At 35.0% G+C, this 21,382-nt stretch overlaps 1 protein-coding gene and 1 long non-coding RNA gene across 7 annotated transcripts in view; both read right to left on the bottom strand.

Moving 5' to 3' along the window:
* Positions 1 to 21,382, bottom strand: part of LOC150094407 (uncharacterized) — an 849,964-nt gene that overhangs the window by 313,181 nt on the left and 515,401 nt on the right. The gene's annotated exons all lie outside the window — the stretch shown is intronic.
* Positions 19,923 to 20,381, bottom strand: LOC150094408 (protein ZBED11-like). The gene has a single exon (XM_090412464.1). The coding sequence runs from the start codon at positions 20,379 to 20,381 to the stop codon at positions 19,923 to 19,925; it is 459 nt and encodes a 152-aa protein (XP_090268590.1).

Below are 21,382 nucleotides of genomic sequence, written 5' to 3'. Positions count from 1 at the left end.
TTTTCTGTAAATACATACTATATTCGTGCTATAGGTGGATTAAGAAAGCCTGAAACTTTTTCAATCCACTTTTGGCCTCCATTAAGCTTGGTGGTGGTGGTCTCCAACTGATGAAATTCATCATCTACATAAACATAATAACAAACATCGACTGCGGGATTCTAACCCGTACTACGTTGGATTGAGGTCTGATACGCAACCACTTGGCCAATCATTCCGGCAATTATTGGAGTATCCAGTACAGTCAGATATGATTAGTACAATAACAATGAATAAAGATAGTTATTCAATGTTATTTGCAATATTTATTTATGCTAAATTCATTTATGTTAAATTCATAACATAAGTAGAAGGTGATCCAAGTTCCCTAGATTTTTTCTTAACAACTTACACTGCTCTGCCCTCAGTCTGGCAAGTCCGTTTAGCATAATTTTTCTGCACGCTGATATGCAAAGTATTCGGAATGCTGAAGGAAGAAACTGTTCTCGACAGTAATTAGCGTTCTCTATTGCTTGATGGATGAGTAGAACATTTGTAGTCATATTTAGAAACGAAATTTGATTATCCAAGTCAGTGGCACCTCCAGGGAGGGGGCCCCCCAAAAGAAAAAGGGAAAAACACTAGAAACTTTTCTTAATTAAATTATATTATTTTTTTAATTTATGTTGCGTCGTGTCTTCTATTTCTATACTACTTATGAAGAATGGGAGACAACTTAAAACTTCGTTATTAGCTGATTCTGTGCTCTATTCTAGATAGGTTCTCAGGCTCTGTGCATTGCCTAGTCTGCCAGGAATGTAAAACGTATAGTCCCAAGATAAGTTAATAAAATAAACAGGATGGTAATTTCACGGGGGGGGGGGTGAAAATCATTTCCAGCCCAAACACTTTGAATTACTTATGAATTAACGATCATTGCAGATGCTCATAGGTCGTATGCGATGCGTAGTGTATTCTAAACTCGTCTACTCAACTCGGACCCCGCCCCACAAGATTAAATCCTGACTGCGCTACTGATCCGTGTAATTGTACTTCGGTGAGCCCTTGCCAGAACACAAGATTATTATTGCAGATGGCATCTGCCACGTTCCTAAACTATATATGGAAAATGACGTTTTTAATTCACTCTAGAAAGTTCTCGTTTCATCTGTAACACAATTCAACAATTACAATCAATTTTCAAACAATTTCTGCCATTATGGCTACTATAATTATTGACCATAGACGGCCCTTCACCATCGGGAACCTTATCTACAGAAGTTACATTGTTGTTATTCGAGGATAGAAAACATATAAAACTCAGTAATCCAACCTTAAAAAGAATAATTTCCGCCAAATGGGGGAGGGGAGAGAAAGAATTCGCTTTAGTATTTCAAGTCATTCGTTCCTTAGTAAAAATTAATTTCCTATGCTATCAGTGCTGCTTCGTTTTGTCAATTCAGTGCATTTTCGGCTTAACTATATAACTTGCCTCCAGATCAATACAGCATTTTCGGGATTAAAGCATCGTTTGATTCTTTACGTGAAAAGAGAATTGCTTTTCTTATCTCACTTGAACTATACTTTCTGCAGTTCGCACCATCAAGTTGCTAAAATAATTTTAAACACGCATTGCTTACTTTTAACATGACAGCGGCTCCTACTGTAGGTGTCAAGCAAGTAATCATTTTTATGTTTTCCCGCAATGCTTCTTCGCCAATACATTTGTGACATGCATCTCTCGTGTCCATCAACGTAATGCACGTTGATGCGGCAGTTTTATAAAATCTAGGAGCAAAACAAGAAAAATTAACTGAAAATAAGTTGTTTGGTTGAAATACATCAAATCACCTAAATCGGTAGGCGTTATCTTGTCAGTTCCACGGAATAATGAATATAAAGCATTATTCTAAGTAAATTACTTTGCTTACACAATACTGATATGCCATGGTATTTGTGTTCTCTTCGTGCTGTTTGTCGTGCGATGGATTATCCTATGCATTCTGTCCATAATCTTTCTCTATACATTTATGTCGTTGTTAACCTTGCATGATCTATTTGCAATGGTTGGACTGTTTTGAGATCTTTTGTACAAAATGCAGGTACTTTTGTCAAATGAATGTTTTTCTTGTTTAAATGTAATTGGTTGCAAAACGTATAGTACATCAGTGTGAGGAGTATTGGTTAATAAGAAAGCAAAATCGTGTGGATTGAATACTGTAAAATGTAAATCCTTTGGAACAAACAGCGTAAGAAAGGCTGTTTCAGTAGTACGAATGGATATAAAATGGAGGAAAGTTGATTCGAAAGGTTTGAAAATCAACACTGAATGAACATTGGTCAGCAACTCCTCGTGTGTTTACATGCTTCGAAGGAAGGAGATTTCTCAATTGATGAGCAACTAGAAATTCTACTAAGATTTTTGATGCATTAAACAAGAGATCAGCGAGAAAACAAAATTAGTTCTGTTCGCTTCATAGTGGTGAAGCATTAACATTGGCTAGTCGTCTTCATAATTGGATTCCCACTTCTGCTAGGAGAAAATCGTCCACCAAACTCACCTGCAGTTGAAAAGCTCTTGTTACACGTTCTTCGTGTCCTAAGTCCGAATCCTACACAGGATTCGGACCTAGGTGTTTTCCAATCAATCAGGCATCGTAGATACCAACTGAACTATGGACGCTGATTAAAAAAATTAAAGAGCAGAAGATAGAGACTAATAAATCAAACAATTAGAAAGAATCTTGGCTAAGCCCTTAAATCGTGTGCACGATTGTGTGTCTGCATTGGTGGCCTAGTGAATGGATTTTCCGCTTTTTTTCCAATAGAATGGGGATTCACATCCCGGCATAGGCATGAATGTTTAGTGATTTCATTAGGTTATAGAATAATTCCCTAGCCCGGCGTTAGACTATCATTCTGTTTGTTACAAGCCTGTTGTGGCCTAAGAAAAGTTTCGATCTATAGTGTAGAGAAGGGTTTGTGATTTATCGAGTCTTCAGTCCAACCAACAATTGTAAATATAGCAATGTACTACAATTTTGCAATCTTTTATAGGCTGATTCACATAAAAAATGAAGCTCAAATAAAGTGGTGTGCAGTAGCGCACTCAGGATTTAATCTTGGGGGGGGGCGAGATGAGTGGACGATTTGAGAATACACACTACGCATCGCATACGACCTATGACTGAGCATCTGCAATGATCGCTAATTCATAAGAAGTATAGAAATAGAAGATTAGACAGAAGATAAATAAAAAAATAAAAGGAATTTTAATTCGGAAAGGATTTTTGGAAATTTTTCTAGTTTTTTTCCCCTTTTTATTTGGGGGAACTAGGTTTCCCCAAAGAAAAATAATAATATGTATGATTTAATGTATTTATTTTTTTTAATTTAATAATGTGCATGATTTCTTACATATTATTATTAAAGAGAAGATCAAATACTTTTCGTAGAGGTCATGTTTAGGAATTTATTCCAAGAAATTGCTTATTTTTTCTCCAACAGTAAAATTGAAAGTAAACTCTCTCTCTCTCTCTCCTGATGCGGATTTATCTATGTCGGAAAGGAATTTATCTCGTATTTATTTCACACAGTCTCGTTTTACCTCTGTGCTATGGATTTTAAAGCTTCTCAGAACTATACTGCGCTTTTATGGGCATCACTAAATCATAAGACTTCCGAACTACTTTCTTTCGTACTTGGCAGCTATGGAGGCTTGCAGTGATGTTCACTTAGTGACTTTCAAAACGTAGTCATTGGTGATAACGAAGCATGGACCACAAAGACTGGATGGGCTTTAATTCGTTAGTAAGATGTAGGCTTTACAGATTCTTGATCACGATGAGTGTAGGTTTTAATACTATTTTATACTCACCGTATACTGTGAGAAATTCAAAAATGCTTTTAAAATTTTCAGTGCTTACAAAGTGCCCTTTCAATACTGGTATGAAACGAATGATTAATTTTCCGTCAATGAGAGACAACTAGAATTCATATTACATTACTAGAATTTAAAGTTCTGTGTTACCACGCTTTTACTAGTTGGTCTTTCCAATTATTCGTACTCGCTGGAAGAGTGAAATTTCTGGAATAAACTATGTAAAAAATGAATGAAATAACTTATTTCATAACTAAGTTAAGTATTTACAACCTGACATATCTCCACGTCAAGCTAGCATTCTGTAAAGTATTTTTAAGACACACACTCAATTGGAGACCAGAACTCCAATGACTTGAATAAGGAGAGTCACGTGCATGGAAGACAAGAGTGCTCACAATAGGCAAAGCCACAAACCCTAAATTAATTCGCTTAAATCCATTATCTTTGCACGAGCGAGTCCAAGTGACCGTACTGTTCAGATGAGCTTTTCTCAATCATTTTACCGTTGAAATAATTTTCAGGTCTCAGTGAACCCCTGAATAAACACTTATATATGTTTATATTTATATATGGGTTCCTTGGGGCCTCAATTGAGAAACCCTGGTCTACAGAGTAACGCTCTAAACATGTGTGTTCGCCGCTTGTAGACGTCAGCAGTTCGCCCACACGACACTGGCTAAAAGTAACTCGATTGTATTGTTGGAATGGGTTCGAGCAATATTCACAATGAAGACATCGGTGAAATAAAATAAATGGCAAGTATAATTTATTATATAATTCGTTTTCTAGTATGTTGAAAAGAACCGTAAGTTAGAAATTCTTAAATAAAAAAAAAAATTGGCGCAGATACTTGGTGAATGTTTGTGCGCGCGCCCACACATACGTGCACAGCTTACAGGGAATACTGATAATAAGGCTGTGTGTCGGTGTGCATATATTTTAAAAGCAATACAGTATACTGCTTTCTATAAAGCAAATTTAGTAAATAAAAAACAAGTACAATAGCTGTTAGATTCGAGTTGCATTTAATGTATTTTTTTTATTCTTTTTTTTTGGAAGGAGGGCTTTGAAATTCGAACACCTGTGTCGCAATGTGCGAATGACTTCGTATTTATACAGGCGAGCAATTAACAACACAAGACTGAACGTTTAAGTGGAAAACTGGTGGCTGATTACCCAAGGATGTACTAAAAATACATCGTCAACGTCATCTCTCTAGAGCACAATCTGACCCTGATGACTTTGCCACTTCTGTCAAGTGAGCTTGCACTCTAGTGTCGCATGGACGAAGATCTCTTCCCCCTCCCCCCTTTACGTGTCGTTTGAGGTACTTTATAGTTCGCCCACCGATTTGAGGTTCCTCGACACTTCTGCGCATGTTAGAAAAAGGAGAATCCATTCCGATAATAGGGTAATCAGTCTGTCTTCTGGGATGTAATAATAAACAAACTGAGTTTGTTTATTATTACAGGTCGGAAAATTTAGTTTTTCTTTTACGAACATTGCTGTTTTTAAAGTGTAACTATTTTGCTTGTATAACAGTTGGAAAAAATGTACGTAGAGTGTTAATACGTGCAAATATTGCGTTCTACATAAAACAGTGTCACTTCGCTCCATGATAAGTTTCCTTTCATTCTGGGACTTTTGAAAACAAAATCTGATTTCATTAAGTATTTTCCTTAAAGTTTATCTTTTCCCCGGAAAATAATTTTTTTTTTTAAGCACAGGAATCAATTTCGGAACAGTTGGCACTCTTTTCTCGACCACGTAAAATTCTTGAATAGCTCTTATAACGTCTACATCAAAATCATTCAAAGCTACGGTTTCGATGATTTTCTTTCTCTGGCGCTTTTTTTTTTTTTTTTTTTTTTGGAGATTTAAATTTTGGCTTACCTTCACCTTTTGATTCCCTACGAATTCTTTTAACAGTCGAACCCGATACGCCAGCAATTGCACTTGCACGTTTTATGACTTGAGAAAGGGGAACAAGAAGACGGCCTTCTGACGATTCTTTTTCGCAGAATGTCAGCACATTATTCAATATTCTTTTGCAAGAGCTACCGAAACGTGTAACAATAGAACTTGTTGACTGTACTGGATCCATCACACAAATTAATAATAAAAAAATAATGCAAAAAGAGAACAACAAAAATCAAGCTAGTACTAGTACAACGACAGACAAGAAAGCACGTGATTTTGCATGTTGGCGACCAATTCGTACATCCTTAATTTCTCTCTCCCCTTCAGCATGAATCGACTATTCTTGGCACCAAGCCAAGAAGGGATCTAGAAATGGTGGGCGAACTATAGTAAGCTAAGTGACCTCGCGTGTCTTTCCCTTTATGAAAGCTTCTCAGTGTACAAAAGGTCATGTACGTACCCCCAAGTTTCTCAGTATCGGGTGGGAGAGGGGATTGTAAACAAGTTCCTCAGGTTGTTTCATTATATATAGTGAGCAATTTCCTTCCGTTTTCATCAATTGAAGTAGGCAGAAGCGACAGAGAATTAAATAACTGTGATGTATAAGAAATAACTCACGTTAGATGGAAACGATTTTCGTAAAGGAAGTGAAAGTGAGTCTGCATTAACGGCACAAACCAAACCGATCAGAACGAAATAGGAGCAGCAGGAAATAAAACAGAATTAAAAGAAAATTAAGCCTCGTTTTTGAAGCTACTACGCTTAACTTCTTCGTTTCTTTATTTGCATCAGCAACAGCAATACACAGTCAATGCGCAAAGTAGGTAGGAAGCAACGAGTTTATGTCTTAAGCTGAAAATCATGATAATATTCATGTGGAAATAATGTTTAAAATATTTACCAACCAACACTACTACATCTTAGACCATATCAGAGCATTTATTAAATGAACAGGAGTAGGAATCCAATATCAGTATTTTTTTAAATATTTCTGTTCATGTGTATTCTGGTTTGGAGAGACCTGTTCAAGTTGACGAATAATCACTAAAAATGCTGCAATATGTCTGGCAATGCCAATGCATTTTGCGCAAATTTCCAGAAAAAAAAATGACACCCGTGTACACTTTTAGAAAAAGAATTAGAGACCATCTCATGGGACTTAATAATGCCGACTTTTATTTTAAACGCATATTAGAGAAAATTACTTACTCTAAATGTTATATATTATATTACGACTCAATTATTTTTTGTTTGTTTGTATTCGTGTGCCCTCATAGATTCCAGTCATTTAATATTTTTAGTGACTGCATCGCCTACATTTGTATTTTATAGTAACCAGTATGGCTGCGGCCCTTGGTTACCCACACTGTACAGTTATTTCTAATATATTTTCGCTTTCTGTCCTTTATTCCTATGTGTTTTCTTTTACCATCAATCTCTATATTACCACTTGGAAAATTATTGTAGGATATAAAAAACATATGTAGTGTTACTTTTTACTAATCTGTTATTATCACTTGACTGTTCTAAATACTTGATGTTTCTTTTGTATTATATTTTCATTTGTACTCCTTATTAATTGTTTTAATAAATAAATAATAGTCTATTATTATATATGGAGACTATGTTTGGCTGTGTTATCGACTATTTTAGATAATAATCATATATACTGTAAGATTATATCTATTGCACAATAGGGCGGTTTATCCTCCTTTATTTCAATATACGATGTAATGCCGACCATTACGCTAAATATATCATAAGACGGAAAAAAAAACAATGGAAAAGATTCACAGGAAGATAAAGTTAAATTCAGGCGCATCCACAATGGATGCGCCTGAATTACGATACGCTGGATGATGTCATAATGAAACAGTTCCTTCACAAAGTGCATAGGACCCTACTAACAAAAAGAAATTCTAAGATTGGTTAACTGCAAAGAGATATCTAGAAGACTAATTAAAGGTAAGAAGATACATATAAATACTATCTGATTTATTCTGCTTTCTTTTTAAGAACACATAATCTGCACTGGACAGACTGCCGAACATTGTTTAAAGAGGGCATGACTTCATGTCTTCAGGACGCACACCAAAAAGCACAAGAAGTTGTTGAATACATTGCAAGGATAAGACATTGATTATCGTATAATAGTAAATAGCGCAGCCATTAAAAATAAGATAGTATTAGAAACCATAATTAAAGAACGTATGAGGTTTGTTGGGCCTATTTAATGGAAAATCATTTAAATATTAAATGTATTCACTCAATTATTTAAGACGCACTAATTTTTGTCTCATTCAGCAAGATTTTTTTTTACTGTGTAAAACGAGTTGACACACAGAAACGTACAATTAACTGAGTAAATATATTTGCCAAATATTTTTATAATAAGGTCATTCAAACTCATGTCATCGTCTCACCCGATCCTTCGACGTGTAAATCATGACAGAACAGGTTTCCTATACTTCTGACCTCGGTATTGACTTTTGTGTACAATACCCTTGAATGTATTTAAATCCTGAATAGTCGAATCGCTTGACCCCCAGATCAACATCTATCTGTTTTTCTGTACTCAACGCCCTCTGTTAGACATTTTCCTTGAAACATGTCTGACAATTGCGGTTTAATGACCAAGTGAAAGATAGAGAAGGGCGTGGCTTGTGTTTAGAAGTCCACTCTAAGACGAAACATTCTTTTTTTTAAAATTCGTTTTCTTTACGCCGCTGTCACAGTGTAAGTTGGAATTAATGTTTCATCACTCTCTCTCTCTCCTCTCCATTGCGTGACTAGATTACTAATATCTCGTTTGATATTTCTATGAAACACGATAGCAAAAAGAAAATTGACGCCTCGGAATATTCTTAAGAACATGAGTTTGTAAAATAATTATCCAAGTAATGTAATACGCTGATGTAAGAATAGATAAGCACCAAAAGCCATTTGTAAATTGCAGAATAAAAACAGATGGTGAATAAATCTTAGTTTTTCAACCCAATGGCGTACATTTATGATAGAGTCGTAAAGAACAATTATGCTGAATGGTATGCATAGAAATCTTTAGTTATTTTAATTCACATACACCTATGTTTACTAGCTTATAAACTGAACGTGTACCTTCCGCCCACAAAAGGTTGTCTGGCTATAGTACGTAACTATCAGTACCCCTCAGTGGAGTAACGATTACATAATCATGAAACCCAGCTTTACAGACCAAAACTTGAACGTTTGTTATGCAATTTCAATCCTCCATTAAGCGGAGTGATGCTCTCACACCGCCCGATAAGATTCATCTACCGCTACTTCTTGACATTATAGCATGGCAACTATAGTCAAAGCATGTACAGACTTGACCATTTACACGGATCGTCACAAGTCCAAGTATTTACAGTTCTAACAAACAGATGGTTCATGAAAAAGAGTTGCGATTAATGAGTGTCAAAGAATATAATCATCTTCAAAAGGGTTGTCAACGGTTGAAGAATAAAAATTTACTTAATATATCTTGTGAAACAAGTTTTAAGAATAAGCTATTTTCTCTCTCATTTACTCATAATTACTGCTTTTGATTTGCATCGTTTGAACTCGTGACTCCATACTACTATCTGTTCATGACCACAGTTAGTCGATGAAAAAAAATAGCACTTTGTTTGCTCATTTTAATTTTACTGACAAAATATATATTAGTTGCAACAACCACTATTGAAGTAAAATATTCACACGTAATGGGATTCGCATTTAGAAAATTTCCTGTTTATACTCTAATAGCATACAAGAAAAGTAAAACGTTTTCTATCTTTGTCATAGCTGATATGGTGACAAATGTTCATGCTGATTATTAAAAGCGTGACAGTTTTTTTTTTGTCTCGCATAGATTAACTTCCCTCTGGTCTCAAACAATACAAACAGATTAACCAGCCCGTTTTCCAACTTTCCGACGAATTTTTGCAAGACTTAACGGTGAATAAAAAAGTATACATGAATACCCAACTAAACTTTTGATGAAAAGAGTAAAGCCTGTTAAAGTGAAAAGAAAATTAATATGGCTAAGAAATGTATCAGCATTCTTTTGGAAAAGATTTTTCCTCTGCATCAATGTGCACTTGTGTAAAAATTCTGCTAACAGTTTAAATCACTATCACTACTCTGTTGTGGTGGTTATCAAAACAAATTTTTTTTTTTTTTTTGGAATTGAGGTATTTTATATTTCGAGTCGTTAAATCAAAAAGTTATTTTCTGAGTGATTTCAGAAATGCTTAAATGAGTGTATATTATTATTATTACATGACACCTCCAGGGAGTCCGAAGACTCAGAGGGAGGACACCTACTCTACATCTCTCTGTCTCCACTACTCAATTTATCAATTTCGGTAATGAAATGAAAAATTTAAAAAAATCTAAATAATCCACATCGGTTCCAATTCTTTAATAGAGTGTGCAAAACGATATTTAAACGCATTATAAAGATTAAACATTTTAGCTTTAATACCAAATAATCTTGTCTTCTAAATGAAGTACGCAAGCTAGCAAGTTCTCATTACTGTGCTTGATTAGCACAGTAATGAGAACTCTACTCTCACCATGCCACGATTATGAAACAGCCGCATGACGTAACAACTGTCGCATTGTTATTTCATATGTGATCATATTTAATAATACAAGGGGGTCCTCGACCTACGTCGTCCTCGACATGCGTCGTTTTGACTTTACGGCGGTAATCCCATAAATAATTTAAAAAATAAATTTCGACTTGAAGCAGCGCGACGTAAAATTCAAACGTCGCGGGCGAACTTGTTTGTGAGCGCGGCGGAAGAATACGCCGTTACGCGGCGTTTGTTTGGGTCCCCAGCATACACTCTTTGGGTACCGCGTGCTTTGTTTACATCCGCTCTCTCACTTTTGTGTTTGTGTTTTTTTGTGACTTTTTACCCTTCAATATGTAAGGCAAACGTAAATGTAAGGCAGACGCTTCCGATGGCAGGGTGTCGAAGAAAAGGAAAGAAATTAGACATTATTAAAAGGGAGAAACGCCAGCGAACATCGGTCGCGAGTTGAACTTAAGTCGTACCATTGTCGGGACTATTATCAAGGATAAAGTTCGCATCCTTGAACACATGAAAGGATTGGCGTCCATTAAATCGATTGTGATTACGAAAAAAAACGTAGTAGGCTCATGATTGAGATGGAAAGGCTTCTTGTTCTTTGGCTGGAAGACCAGCATTAACACCGTATCTCAATTAGCCTCATGTTAATTCAAAAAAAGGCGAAAAGATTGTTTGATCATTTTCCTATGGCCTAGTTCTGTTTCTTGATATATACGTATGACTTTAGGGTGTTTTAGGTTAATTAAGTAATTTAGGCTATGGTAATTCCGACTTGCATCGAAAATCGCCTTACGTCTGTCCGTAGGAACGGATCTCCGACGTAACTCGAAGACCCCCCTGTACTAACAAAAAACGCAAATACTTATTTAATAATTTAAGTCGAAATAATTTCTTACTAGATGGCGCTACTAATGCCTTCATGTACGGTGTGCATACAACTGGTCGTACAATGACCACAAAAACTGGGTGGTTCCTAGATGCCAATTACACATTCTGCTATTTCCACCCTAATCTTATAACATAAAACTCCCAACAATATATTATTCTCTGCATCGCCAGAGAAGCGATTCTTATGTTATAACGTCTTTAATATGCTGATAAAAAAAAAGTGTGTTGGGACCATGGGCGTCCGTAGAATATTTTCCGGGGGGGGGGGCAAAGCTTGGAGACAAATAATTACACCAATAAATTCCAAATGAAATAAAATAATTAAAAAAAAAAATAACTGCATATCATAGTGTTCTGTAAATCCTAAAAATTCTTCCCTTATATATTTATTTTCGTCAACAAACCTAATGCCAACTGAAAGCTGCTCTATTCCGGCAATATGTGCGGTTTTGTCAGCTAATATTGAAAATCCAATAGATTTATTTGCAGCAGATACAATGCTTTCTCGTATTTCCATTTCACAAACTTCTATTAGTGCATGTTCAGTTCTTACAGAAGTGTACCAACCATTTACAAGCGCTTTCACCAAATAATCTTTTAAAATGAAAACTCCCGCTTCGATCCGAAATTAAAATAGATCATGTAAATTTCCAGAATCACTCCTTTTTCCCCGAAACGGCATATCATGTGTAGCACGAAATACAATGGCTGATAAAATATAACCTATTTTAATTCTATTGGACTCTATAGTTTTTTGTATTGATTTATCAATTTGACAAATTATAGCCTTTTCTGGATGTTTATGGATTATAAGATTCTGTGCATCAATAGCAGCTTCGTTGTTGTGCCATTGAGATGACATGTGATTTCTGATGGCTTGGTTAAAACCTTATATTTTATTAATAGAGTTTTTATAAATGCGCCATGACAGTCCCAGAAGTACTTTTGGTACAAACAAAGCGCAATATTTGCAAAACGCACCTGTTTTGTAATTTTGAATAACACAATCATGATGAGTGTTCCTCTAATCAAGCAAATCTAAACTCTTTCCAGAAGAATCTTTTTTGAAATCATAGTTCTTGTTGGGAACATAAGTATTAGAAAGGATTTCAAATTTTAAAGTTGGTGTTATAGCGTAAGAACCAATACCGTATTCTAATAAATTATTTGGTGAAATTGACTTAACTGAGTCATTTTGAATCGATGTTCCAGGAATTGAATCAACTTGTGTATCCGAAGGCCATGGGCGTCCGCAAAAAATTTTCCATGGGAGGGAAACACCCAACAATATATTATTCTCTGCATTGCCAGAGATGCGACCCCTATGTTACAATGTATAGTTAAGTGTCTTTAATATGCTGATAAAAAGTGAGGTTGGGACCATGGGCGTCCGCAGAAAATTTTCCAAGGGGGGGGGGGGGACAAATAATGACATCAATAAATTTTTATTTCATTGTTTAATTTTTTTTCCAAAGTATTATAAAATTACAGATTACAACAGATTATAGAATTACATACCTTTTAAAAATGTATTTTTCTTTTTAAATTTCTTTCACTATAAATTTACAATTCACACTTCATTCAGTGACTCACTAGACACAGAGAGCTAACGAACTGGTCTCTCTATTCACGAATCAGAAAAAGATTAACAAAAAACATGAACACGTTTTTTTACTGCAATAGGTGAAACACGTGTCCTATGGTTACCCCGCCGAGGGCCGAAACCGGCCAACCCGTAATAAAAGTTTAAGACGGACAAAGCGTCCCATGGTCGAGAGTGTATGGCAGTGTTTCCGAACGTTTTTTGGCTCATGCCCCCACCTCAATGCCTCAAAGATTTTGATGCCGCCCCCTTCTAGCATAATAGTCAGCCAAGTTCTGAAAAAGTATAATATAAATATGTATTTCAAATAAAAAAAGGAACACAGGTAAAACTGTTTTTAATTTGACTTTCTTCAATGAACATAAATTTTATATTACACTTTGCATATTATAAAACATAAATCGAAAAATGAAATCTGGAAAATAAAATCCAAGTTAATGCAATCCTTGAGCTTGATGTCTGCTGCAAAGAGTTTTTATTTGAGGTACTAATTTAGTCATTTTCAATCTAGAATCCCTATGCTTTGTGATATCCAGATGATTTCCTTTTTTCAGTAGCAAGTCATTTACAGCACTAAAGCCACTTTCAACTAAATATGACGGGGAAGGGCAAAAGTATTTTTTTTTTGTAAAACTAGTTGAATTTCGTTTCTGTCTCGTCAGAAAGCCATGGCATTGTTCCTTTTATGTTTAATAACGTTCTAATAGACTCTTGATTTGGTCGGAGAGTTTTTGATACTGTATTTATGTTGACTACTGTACTAGTGATGTCAGGTTTTTTTCTCGGATAGTCAAGGTTGCAACATCGATAATCTATCGCCCACAATGGTGCGATATTTGAGTATATCGATAATAAGGTGACGAATGCAACATCATTTTTTAATTGTCCCCCCCCAAATATTCAATTGCTCCCTGTGGGGTGTACGCCCCACGTTGTGAAACACTCGTAAGGTTACATATATCTCTAACTTTTTACGATTATAATTTGTTTAATTCTTTACTTGATCCGGGGGTGGGGCAAGTACCTCGTTACCCCACTCTGCGGACGCCATTGGTTGGGACTCCTGAAAAAAGTCGATGGTAAGTGGGTAAGCATAAAGAGCTTCTTAAATAGGTTTCCCTCCTCTTTTTTTAACAAAAGAATAAAATAATTGTCTTTAATCACTTTTGTTATATTAGTGTGAGATAGCTGACAGATGACCTGCTTTTTTTTTAGGATGTTTTCCAACAAGTCACAGTTATTCAAATAATTTTTTCAGGCCATTTCATGATGGATTTTGTGAAAATTAAAATATCAACAATCCCAGATGAAAATAAACTCAAATATTTGCAATGTTGGGATATCTAAAATAATCATCATTTTTTAAAATGCTGCTATGTTTTTGCTATGCTTATCGGATGGATTTAATCTGAAAGCTTTTATCTAAATTCTAACTGAATAAAAATCACTGGCCCAAATATTCCATATCATAAAATACTATATATCTTTAATATGAACTGTGAATCTCAAGCAGCGCAAACACAATATGATAACAAAGTAAATCTTATCAGAAAATTTGAAACATTAAAAAGAGTACAAAATAATAGGAATTCCTCAAAATCCCACATCAACTTTGACAAAGTCGTAATTAACAAATCGTCTCACATACTTTCAGACGAAGAAAAAAAAGCATCCTTAGTAGAGGTCTAAATTTTATTCCTTCTCCAAAATTTATCCCAAAAGAATCACTCCTTACGAAAATAGAAAAAGCTACTTCATTCCTCCTTTCGGAAGATGCAAAACTTCTGCGTATTGAATCCATCTTTATTATCAATAATACAAAACCACCCACAGATAACGTTACTTCGACAGAACGCAAAGCAATTAAGAGTTTAAAAAATAACAGAGATATAATTATTCTTTCCGCAGACAAAGGCAATGCAACAGTTATCCTCAACTCTGAAGATTACCAAAATAAGATGCTTGAATTACTACAAAGTGATACCTACTCAATACGTGAGAGAGAGAGATAAAATTCGAGAACTTCAAAATCGTACCAACAACTTATTAAAAACTACCACGGAACTGTCTCGAAACGTTCGCCTGTCTCTACGCTCTCTCCATCCTCTTATTCCGCGCATATAGAGTTCCAAAATTCCATAAGGAAAACATCCCACTACGTCCATTGTGGAAGGTATTGATTATCCGACGACAAACTTTCTAAACATCTTGCAAAATACCTCAAATGTTTTTCAGGCAAGTCTTCATCCTTTATCAATAACACAGCGGAATTTGTTTCATATATTAAGGATGTGTCAGTTAATGAGGATGAAATCATGTATAGCTTTGACATAATTTCCTTGTTAACTAATATCCCAACAGACGAAGTCATAACATTACTCAAAGACAAGTTATTCAAACAAATGTTGGCCTTACTTACCCATTGCACCAAGTCCGATTACTTTAGATTCCAAGATACTATATACAAGCAAAATCATGGTCTGGTGATGGGTAATCCTTTATCCCCTATTCTTGCAAATATTTACTTGGAGGATTTTGAAGCCAAGGCTATCGCTTCCTTTGCTTTAACACCTAAAGTTTGGAAACGTTATGTGGAGGACATTTTCCTCATTTGGAGCCATGGACATGATTCCCTAATGGATTTTCTGGAACATCTCAATAGTCGACATCCAAGTATAAAGTTCACAGCAGAGCTTGAAACTGATAGTTCCCTGCCTTTTCTAGAAGTAAAACTGACCCGCTCTTCTGGTAAACTTAAAATTTCGATGGTAATCGAAATTTTAAGTTTCGATGTTATAAATGTAACGATAAGTTTCGAAATTTTAAATGTAAAAAGCCTACATATACCAACAGATATCTTCATAGTCAGTCACATCACTACCTCCCCAAAAACGTGGAATAATTTCTACCTTGGGACATAGAGCTCGCTCTCTTCTGGATGACCCAAATGAACTTCAAAAAGAAATCAACTATCTCAAAACTACTTTCATAGTTAATGGATATTCTGAAAGAATTATTGAAAAGTTCCTTCTTAATTCTCCTAGTCAATCACACAGAAGAAATAAATACATTTAAAGGCAATATATCTATCCCTTACATAAGTTCAGTTTCACAAAAATTAGCCAAGGTTCTATGAAAATACAATATCAGAATCACTCCAAATCCAAAAATCCGCTCCTTAATAAGTCACCCAAAACCTTGTCATCATCATCTTAAATATCCTGGTGTGTACAAAATATGGTGTGATTGTGATATTCCTTATTTTGGCCAGACGGACAAATCCATTGAATTACATATGGAAGAACACATGAGGGACATTGCTTACAAGAGACAGCGAGCCAGTGCCTTATCAACCCATATCCTTCTCTCGGCTGATCCTAATGATGAAAACCCAAGTCACACAGTCCGCTGGGACAGATCTACTAACATCTTTCGTTGCCATGATGAATCGGAGAGAAAAATCGTAGAATATAGGGAAATCATCCTCAGCCCTGAACATTTAAATAATAACTTGAACTACAACCTCCCAGATAGTCATTCAGCTGTAATCATGTACTGGCGTTCACGTGATGCTGCAAGCATGCACTCTCCCAACAATGAAACAAACGAAAGAACAGCTTTAAATACACTTACAACGTTTCCATGCTAATTATGTATAGAGACTCTCTATGATGATAAAAGTTTTTTTAACCTTTGGTGTTTAGTGCTTTTTCCTTTCTTTTATGTCACCTGATGAAGGCTGTTATAAGCCGAAACTAGTCGTAGTTTAGTATTAAAACGCCACCTTTTTTTTTACCTAACTCTCGGTTTAAGTCATTCAACTCTATTTTACAATATATATATATATTTGTTTTTTTTTAAACATAGATTTAATGACTTAAAAAACCGATATAACTTATAAAGATTTTAATGATAATAATACAACTAGTTTCGGCTTATAACAGCCTTCCTCAGGTATTCATAAAGGAAAAGAATAGTAATAAACATTGAAGTATCTAAAAACTAGAAATTACAGGTAAAAATGGCCACACATAATTGATACGTAAAAAACGTATTTTTTCAAGTTGTTCCAACAGGCGTGCCATTGTTTATTGCAAGTGTGCGTGCAGGCTCAAGTGAACGACAATATTGAATAACTGCAGCATGGCTATCTGGGATGTTATAACTCAAATTGTTGTTTAAGTGGATAGGATTCGGCAGGATTTCCCTTGATTCTACAATTTTTCTCTCAAACTCATCATCACAGCGAAAAATATTTTCTGATCTATCCCAGCAAACGGAGTGGCTTTGTTGATCATCATTAGGATTATTTGAAAAACGAACATGACTGGATAACGCAGTTGCATGAGATCTTTTGTAAGAGATGTCTCTCTTATGCTCTTGTATACGATGTTCAATAGATTTGTTAGTTTGTCCAAAATAAGGGATATTGCAATCGCACCATAATTTATATACACCTGGATATTTTACGTTGTGAAGAGTAGGCTTTGGATGGCTGATTAGAGAACGGATTTTTGGAAGTGTGGTGAAGAACGTCCTGATATTGTATTTTTTAAGAACTTTAGTTAATTGTTTAAAGACTGTGCTAATATATGGAATGGAGATGCTACCTTTAAAATTAATAGTTTCTGTTGTGCACTGCCTAGGAGGATCCAGAAGAAATTTCTTAATTGTTTTTTCAGAGTATCCATTTTGTTTAAAGATAAGAGTGAGGTGATTTATTTCTGTTTGTAGTTCATCTGGTTCATTCAAGAGAGAGCGTGCTCTGTGTCCCAAGGTAGATATAGTTCCAAGTTTTTGTGGTGGAAAATGATGAGAAAGATTATGCAGATATCTATTGGTATGAGTAGCTTTTCTGTATATAAAGATTTTTAATCTTTCCGAGCATCGCGTAAACATGACATCCAGGAAAGGTAAGGAGTTATTTTCTAGATCAGCAGTAAATTTTATATTAGGATGTCGGATGTTTAGATGATGATGAAAAATCTATGAGAGATGTTGTGCCCGTGATTCCAAATAATGAAAATATCATCAACATATCGTTTCCAAACTTTTGGTGTAAATGAGAAGGAAGATATAGCTTTCGTTTCAAAATCTTCCAGGAAGATTTTGAAACGAAATTTTCAGCTAGAAGTGTGGACAAAGGATTGCCCATTTCCAGGCCTTGTTTTTGTTAGTAAACGGAGTCCTTATATCTGAAGTAATCAGAATAAATGCAATGTTTTAATAAAGCACACATTTTTTTGGATAATTTGTCCTTTAGTAATGTGAGTACCTCGTCTGTAGGAACGTTAGTAAATAAAGATATAATCTAATTAAAATATAATTTAATTAAATGTGCAAATTTTAATTTTAAATTTATAATAATTTTGAAGTAAAATTTATTATAAAGGCTAAAATAAATTATACTAAATATGTTGAAATAATTATAATTTAAACGAGAATAATGCTATTGACTCGAAAACAGTAACTTTTCTTTCCTACATTGTAAATTAAACAATTTCAACGTTGTCAGCAACGAAACGCTTATAGATCATGTAACGCAAGGTTTCCCAAACTTTTTTTTTTCTGTGACCTGGTTATTTTAATATTTCATCTTCGTGACCCACTAAAATTTTTATGACCAATACGTAAAATAAAACAGATTTGAATGTTTATAGAGTTTTCATTTATTATTATTATAATAAACAAGCATTTATCCTTACAAAAATATAAAGAAATTAAACTAAAGCCAAGTAATTTATTAATGAGAAGTGTGACGCTGTTGTCTGTTAACTAGAAACTTCAGGTTTGGACGAAAACATAACTTTATTCTTAAATCCATTTCGACTTCCAATCGGTTGCTATATTTATAGGTTGTGACAAAATGCATTAGAAATTTTATAGCTTTTTCTTCTAAAACTGGGTTCTCCTGACGGCAAGACAGCCAAAATCCATCAGTGGTATTGTGTTGAAGATATCTTTATGAGTTATATCACACGACATTTCAATTATAGATTCAATATCTGAATGGCAATTCTGTCTCAGATTCTGCGTTCACTGTAAAAGGGTTCCTTATCCATGCTTTGTTGCTGTTGATTGGGAAAAATATTCCTTGAGACTTGCCTGCCGTCCTAGCATATGTCCCTTGATAACAGCTGAAATCTCATCTGGCATGGAACTCATATTATACTCTTTTTGTAATTACTTGCTTCCACACGACGGGACCACAAATTGATTTTTTTTGTTGCAGCTTGCATCTTCTCTTGCACTTTAAATACAATTACATTGCTACCTTGTAATGTCAGATTTAAATTATTCAAAAAATCAAAAATGTCACAAAGGTAGGCAACCTTCATTAACCAATTGACATCATAAAAACTCTCTTTGAATTCAAATATTACATCCCTAGCCGTTGGGAGGGATGTTGGTCTAAGAACATTACAACTTCATCCTTCATTACAATAAGTCTTCTTAAAATATTCCCTGTTGACAGGCATCGCACCTCGCAGTGTAAAAGATGTTCATGTTCACTCCCCATTTCTTTGCACAACGCAGAGAATATTCTTGAATTCAATGGACAAGATTTTATAAAGTATATAAATTGTACACCCTATTGCATAGTTACAATTAAAAGGACGGGCATTCTTTTGACGGCCAATGCTTCTCTATGAATGCCTAGAGATGCTGCAATGCATCCATACACAGTCTAGTGCTACGGCTTTGATCTTCGGAAAAAGTCCAGTACGTGGCCTGCCATTGCGCGGGCTCCATCGCTACTCAGTCCCACACATTTTTTCCATTCAATGCCATTTTCATTGATGTAATTTGCAATGAAATTAAAAATTTCTTCAGCTGTTGTTCTTGTTGTCAGAGGTTTACAAGAAAAGAAATTCTGTGCGAGTTATATTGTCACAATCGTATCTTACAAAACACATTAAATTGACATTGTCTGATATGTCTCTACTTTCATCGACTTGCAAGGAAAAAAAATTTAACTCTTAAGTGACCTACGACATTTTCTTCGATATTATCTGCCATATCCATGATTCTACGCTTCACTGTGTTATTTGATAGCGTCAGCATATTTACTTGGCTCTCCTGTTTTTTTATCACATATTCGAGATGCCAACATTTTCATTGCTGGAACTATTAATTTCTCTGCAACTGTGTGAGAATAACCAGTTTCAGCAATTGATTTTGATATTTCATAAGAAGCCATTACTAGGTTTTCAGACTGAGCTCCCTGAGAAAAATTCGAAGACACAGTCCTTTTGGTAGCTATTAGTTCTCTCTTTTTATTTATAAAGAAAGCTATTGGCTTATTACTGTAGTTCGGATGTTTCAATTCCAAATGTCGCTTCAACTTTGAAGGTCTCATGGACTCGTTTGAACGTGCCGCACAACAAATAACACATAATGGTTTGTCATCAGCACCCTTGATGAAACCGAATTGTATGTAATCCTCAGAATACTGTCGGGTCCAGTACAAGAGTCGTCGACAACACATCGATCGTGCAGCCATTTGTTAGTGCTGTTCTCAGAACTCGTGTCAGGCTGCACGTCACTCGATTGTTCATGGGTGCTCATCGAAGAGTTTGTAACCAGTACATTGTTTGTTTATTGTTTTTTTACCCATTTATCCATCGTTAAATGGGTAATGGCAAGCGAGATGAAGAAAGAATTAAATAAATCATTTAGAAATAATTATAATAATTACGGTTGTTCAACCGGGCAAGGTACACAATCAGTAAATGCAAAAAAAAAAAAAAAAAAAAAAAAAAATACGATCTTTCTCGATGCTTAACTTAAACTGAACAAGCAGTGTGAGTACGTGGCGGGAGGGCGAGTAAAACAAACGCCAAACCACTAAACGATTCGGCTTGTGGCGCGGTTACCGCAGCCTCGCCATTAGTTGAACTACTTTACCCTAACAAAGAGACTGTAAAATGGCGACCAGGACGGAGCGAGTTTTTCGTTTCTATTAATTAAATTATTTATTCACTAGTCCCGATTAAACGCTATTTACTTGTATTTTAGAGATTCGTGAAAAAAGAAAACACAAAAACGAAACGCCTAGGTTTTCGAGAGTTTTTTCAGGCGACCCGGCATTTAGCTTTCTTGTCCCTGTGCAGGGTTGTGACCCACCATTTGGGAAACGCTGATCTAACAAAACTTAATATAGATCTTGTTTCTCCAAGAAAAATAAATGAAATACAGTACTTTTATCGCCCAGTCTAAGTCATTTTCTGCATGCGCAGAAATATTATAAAAACATATTTTTACACCACTATAACGTTTACTTCTGATTAATACGAAATAACACCAATATTTTATCCTTAATAAATTTTAGAGTATTAAAAAAAAATTCGCTGTCATATGAACCAGGAATGTCGCATTCTTAAATTTTGGTTTCCCAAAGAATGCAGATGAAAAATATGAATCACTGAAATTAATTTAAATATTAATAACAAGAAAATACCTTTTCTTGTGTATACAAACTCGACACATTTCTAATTCAAATTT

The sequence above is a fragment of the Typopeltis vanoorti genome, chromosome 22, assembly GCF_054136105.1.
Source record: "Typopeltis vanoorti isolate ZY-2024b chromosome 22, IOZ_Tvanoo_1.0, whole genome shotgun sequence".
Lineage (NCBI taxonomy): Eukaryota > Metazoa > Arthropoda > Arachnida > Uropygi > Thelyphonidae > Typopeltis > Typopeltis vanoorti.
Note: the sequence above shows the minus strand (reverse complement) of the source record. Positions and strands in the feature narration are given on the sequence as shown.

Bases quoted from the DNA above. Each gene is read 5' to 3' on its own strand.
- LOC150094408 (XM_090412464.1), bottom strand. From the start codon at position 20,381: ATGGCTGCACGATCGATGTGTTGTCGACGACTCTTGTACTGGACCCGA.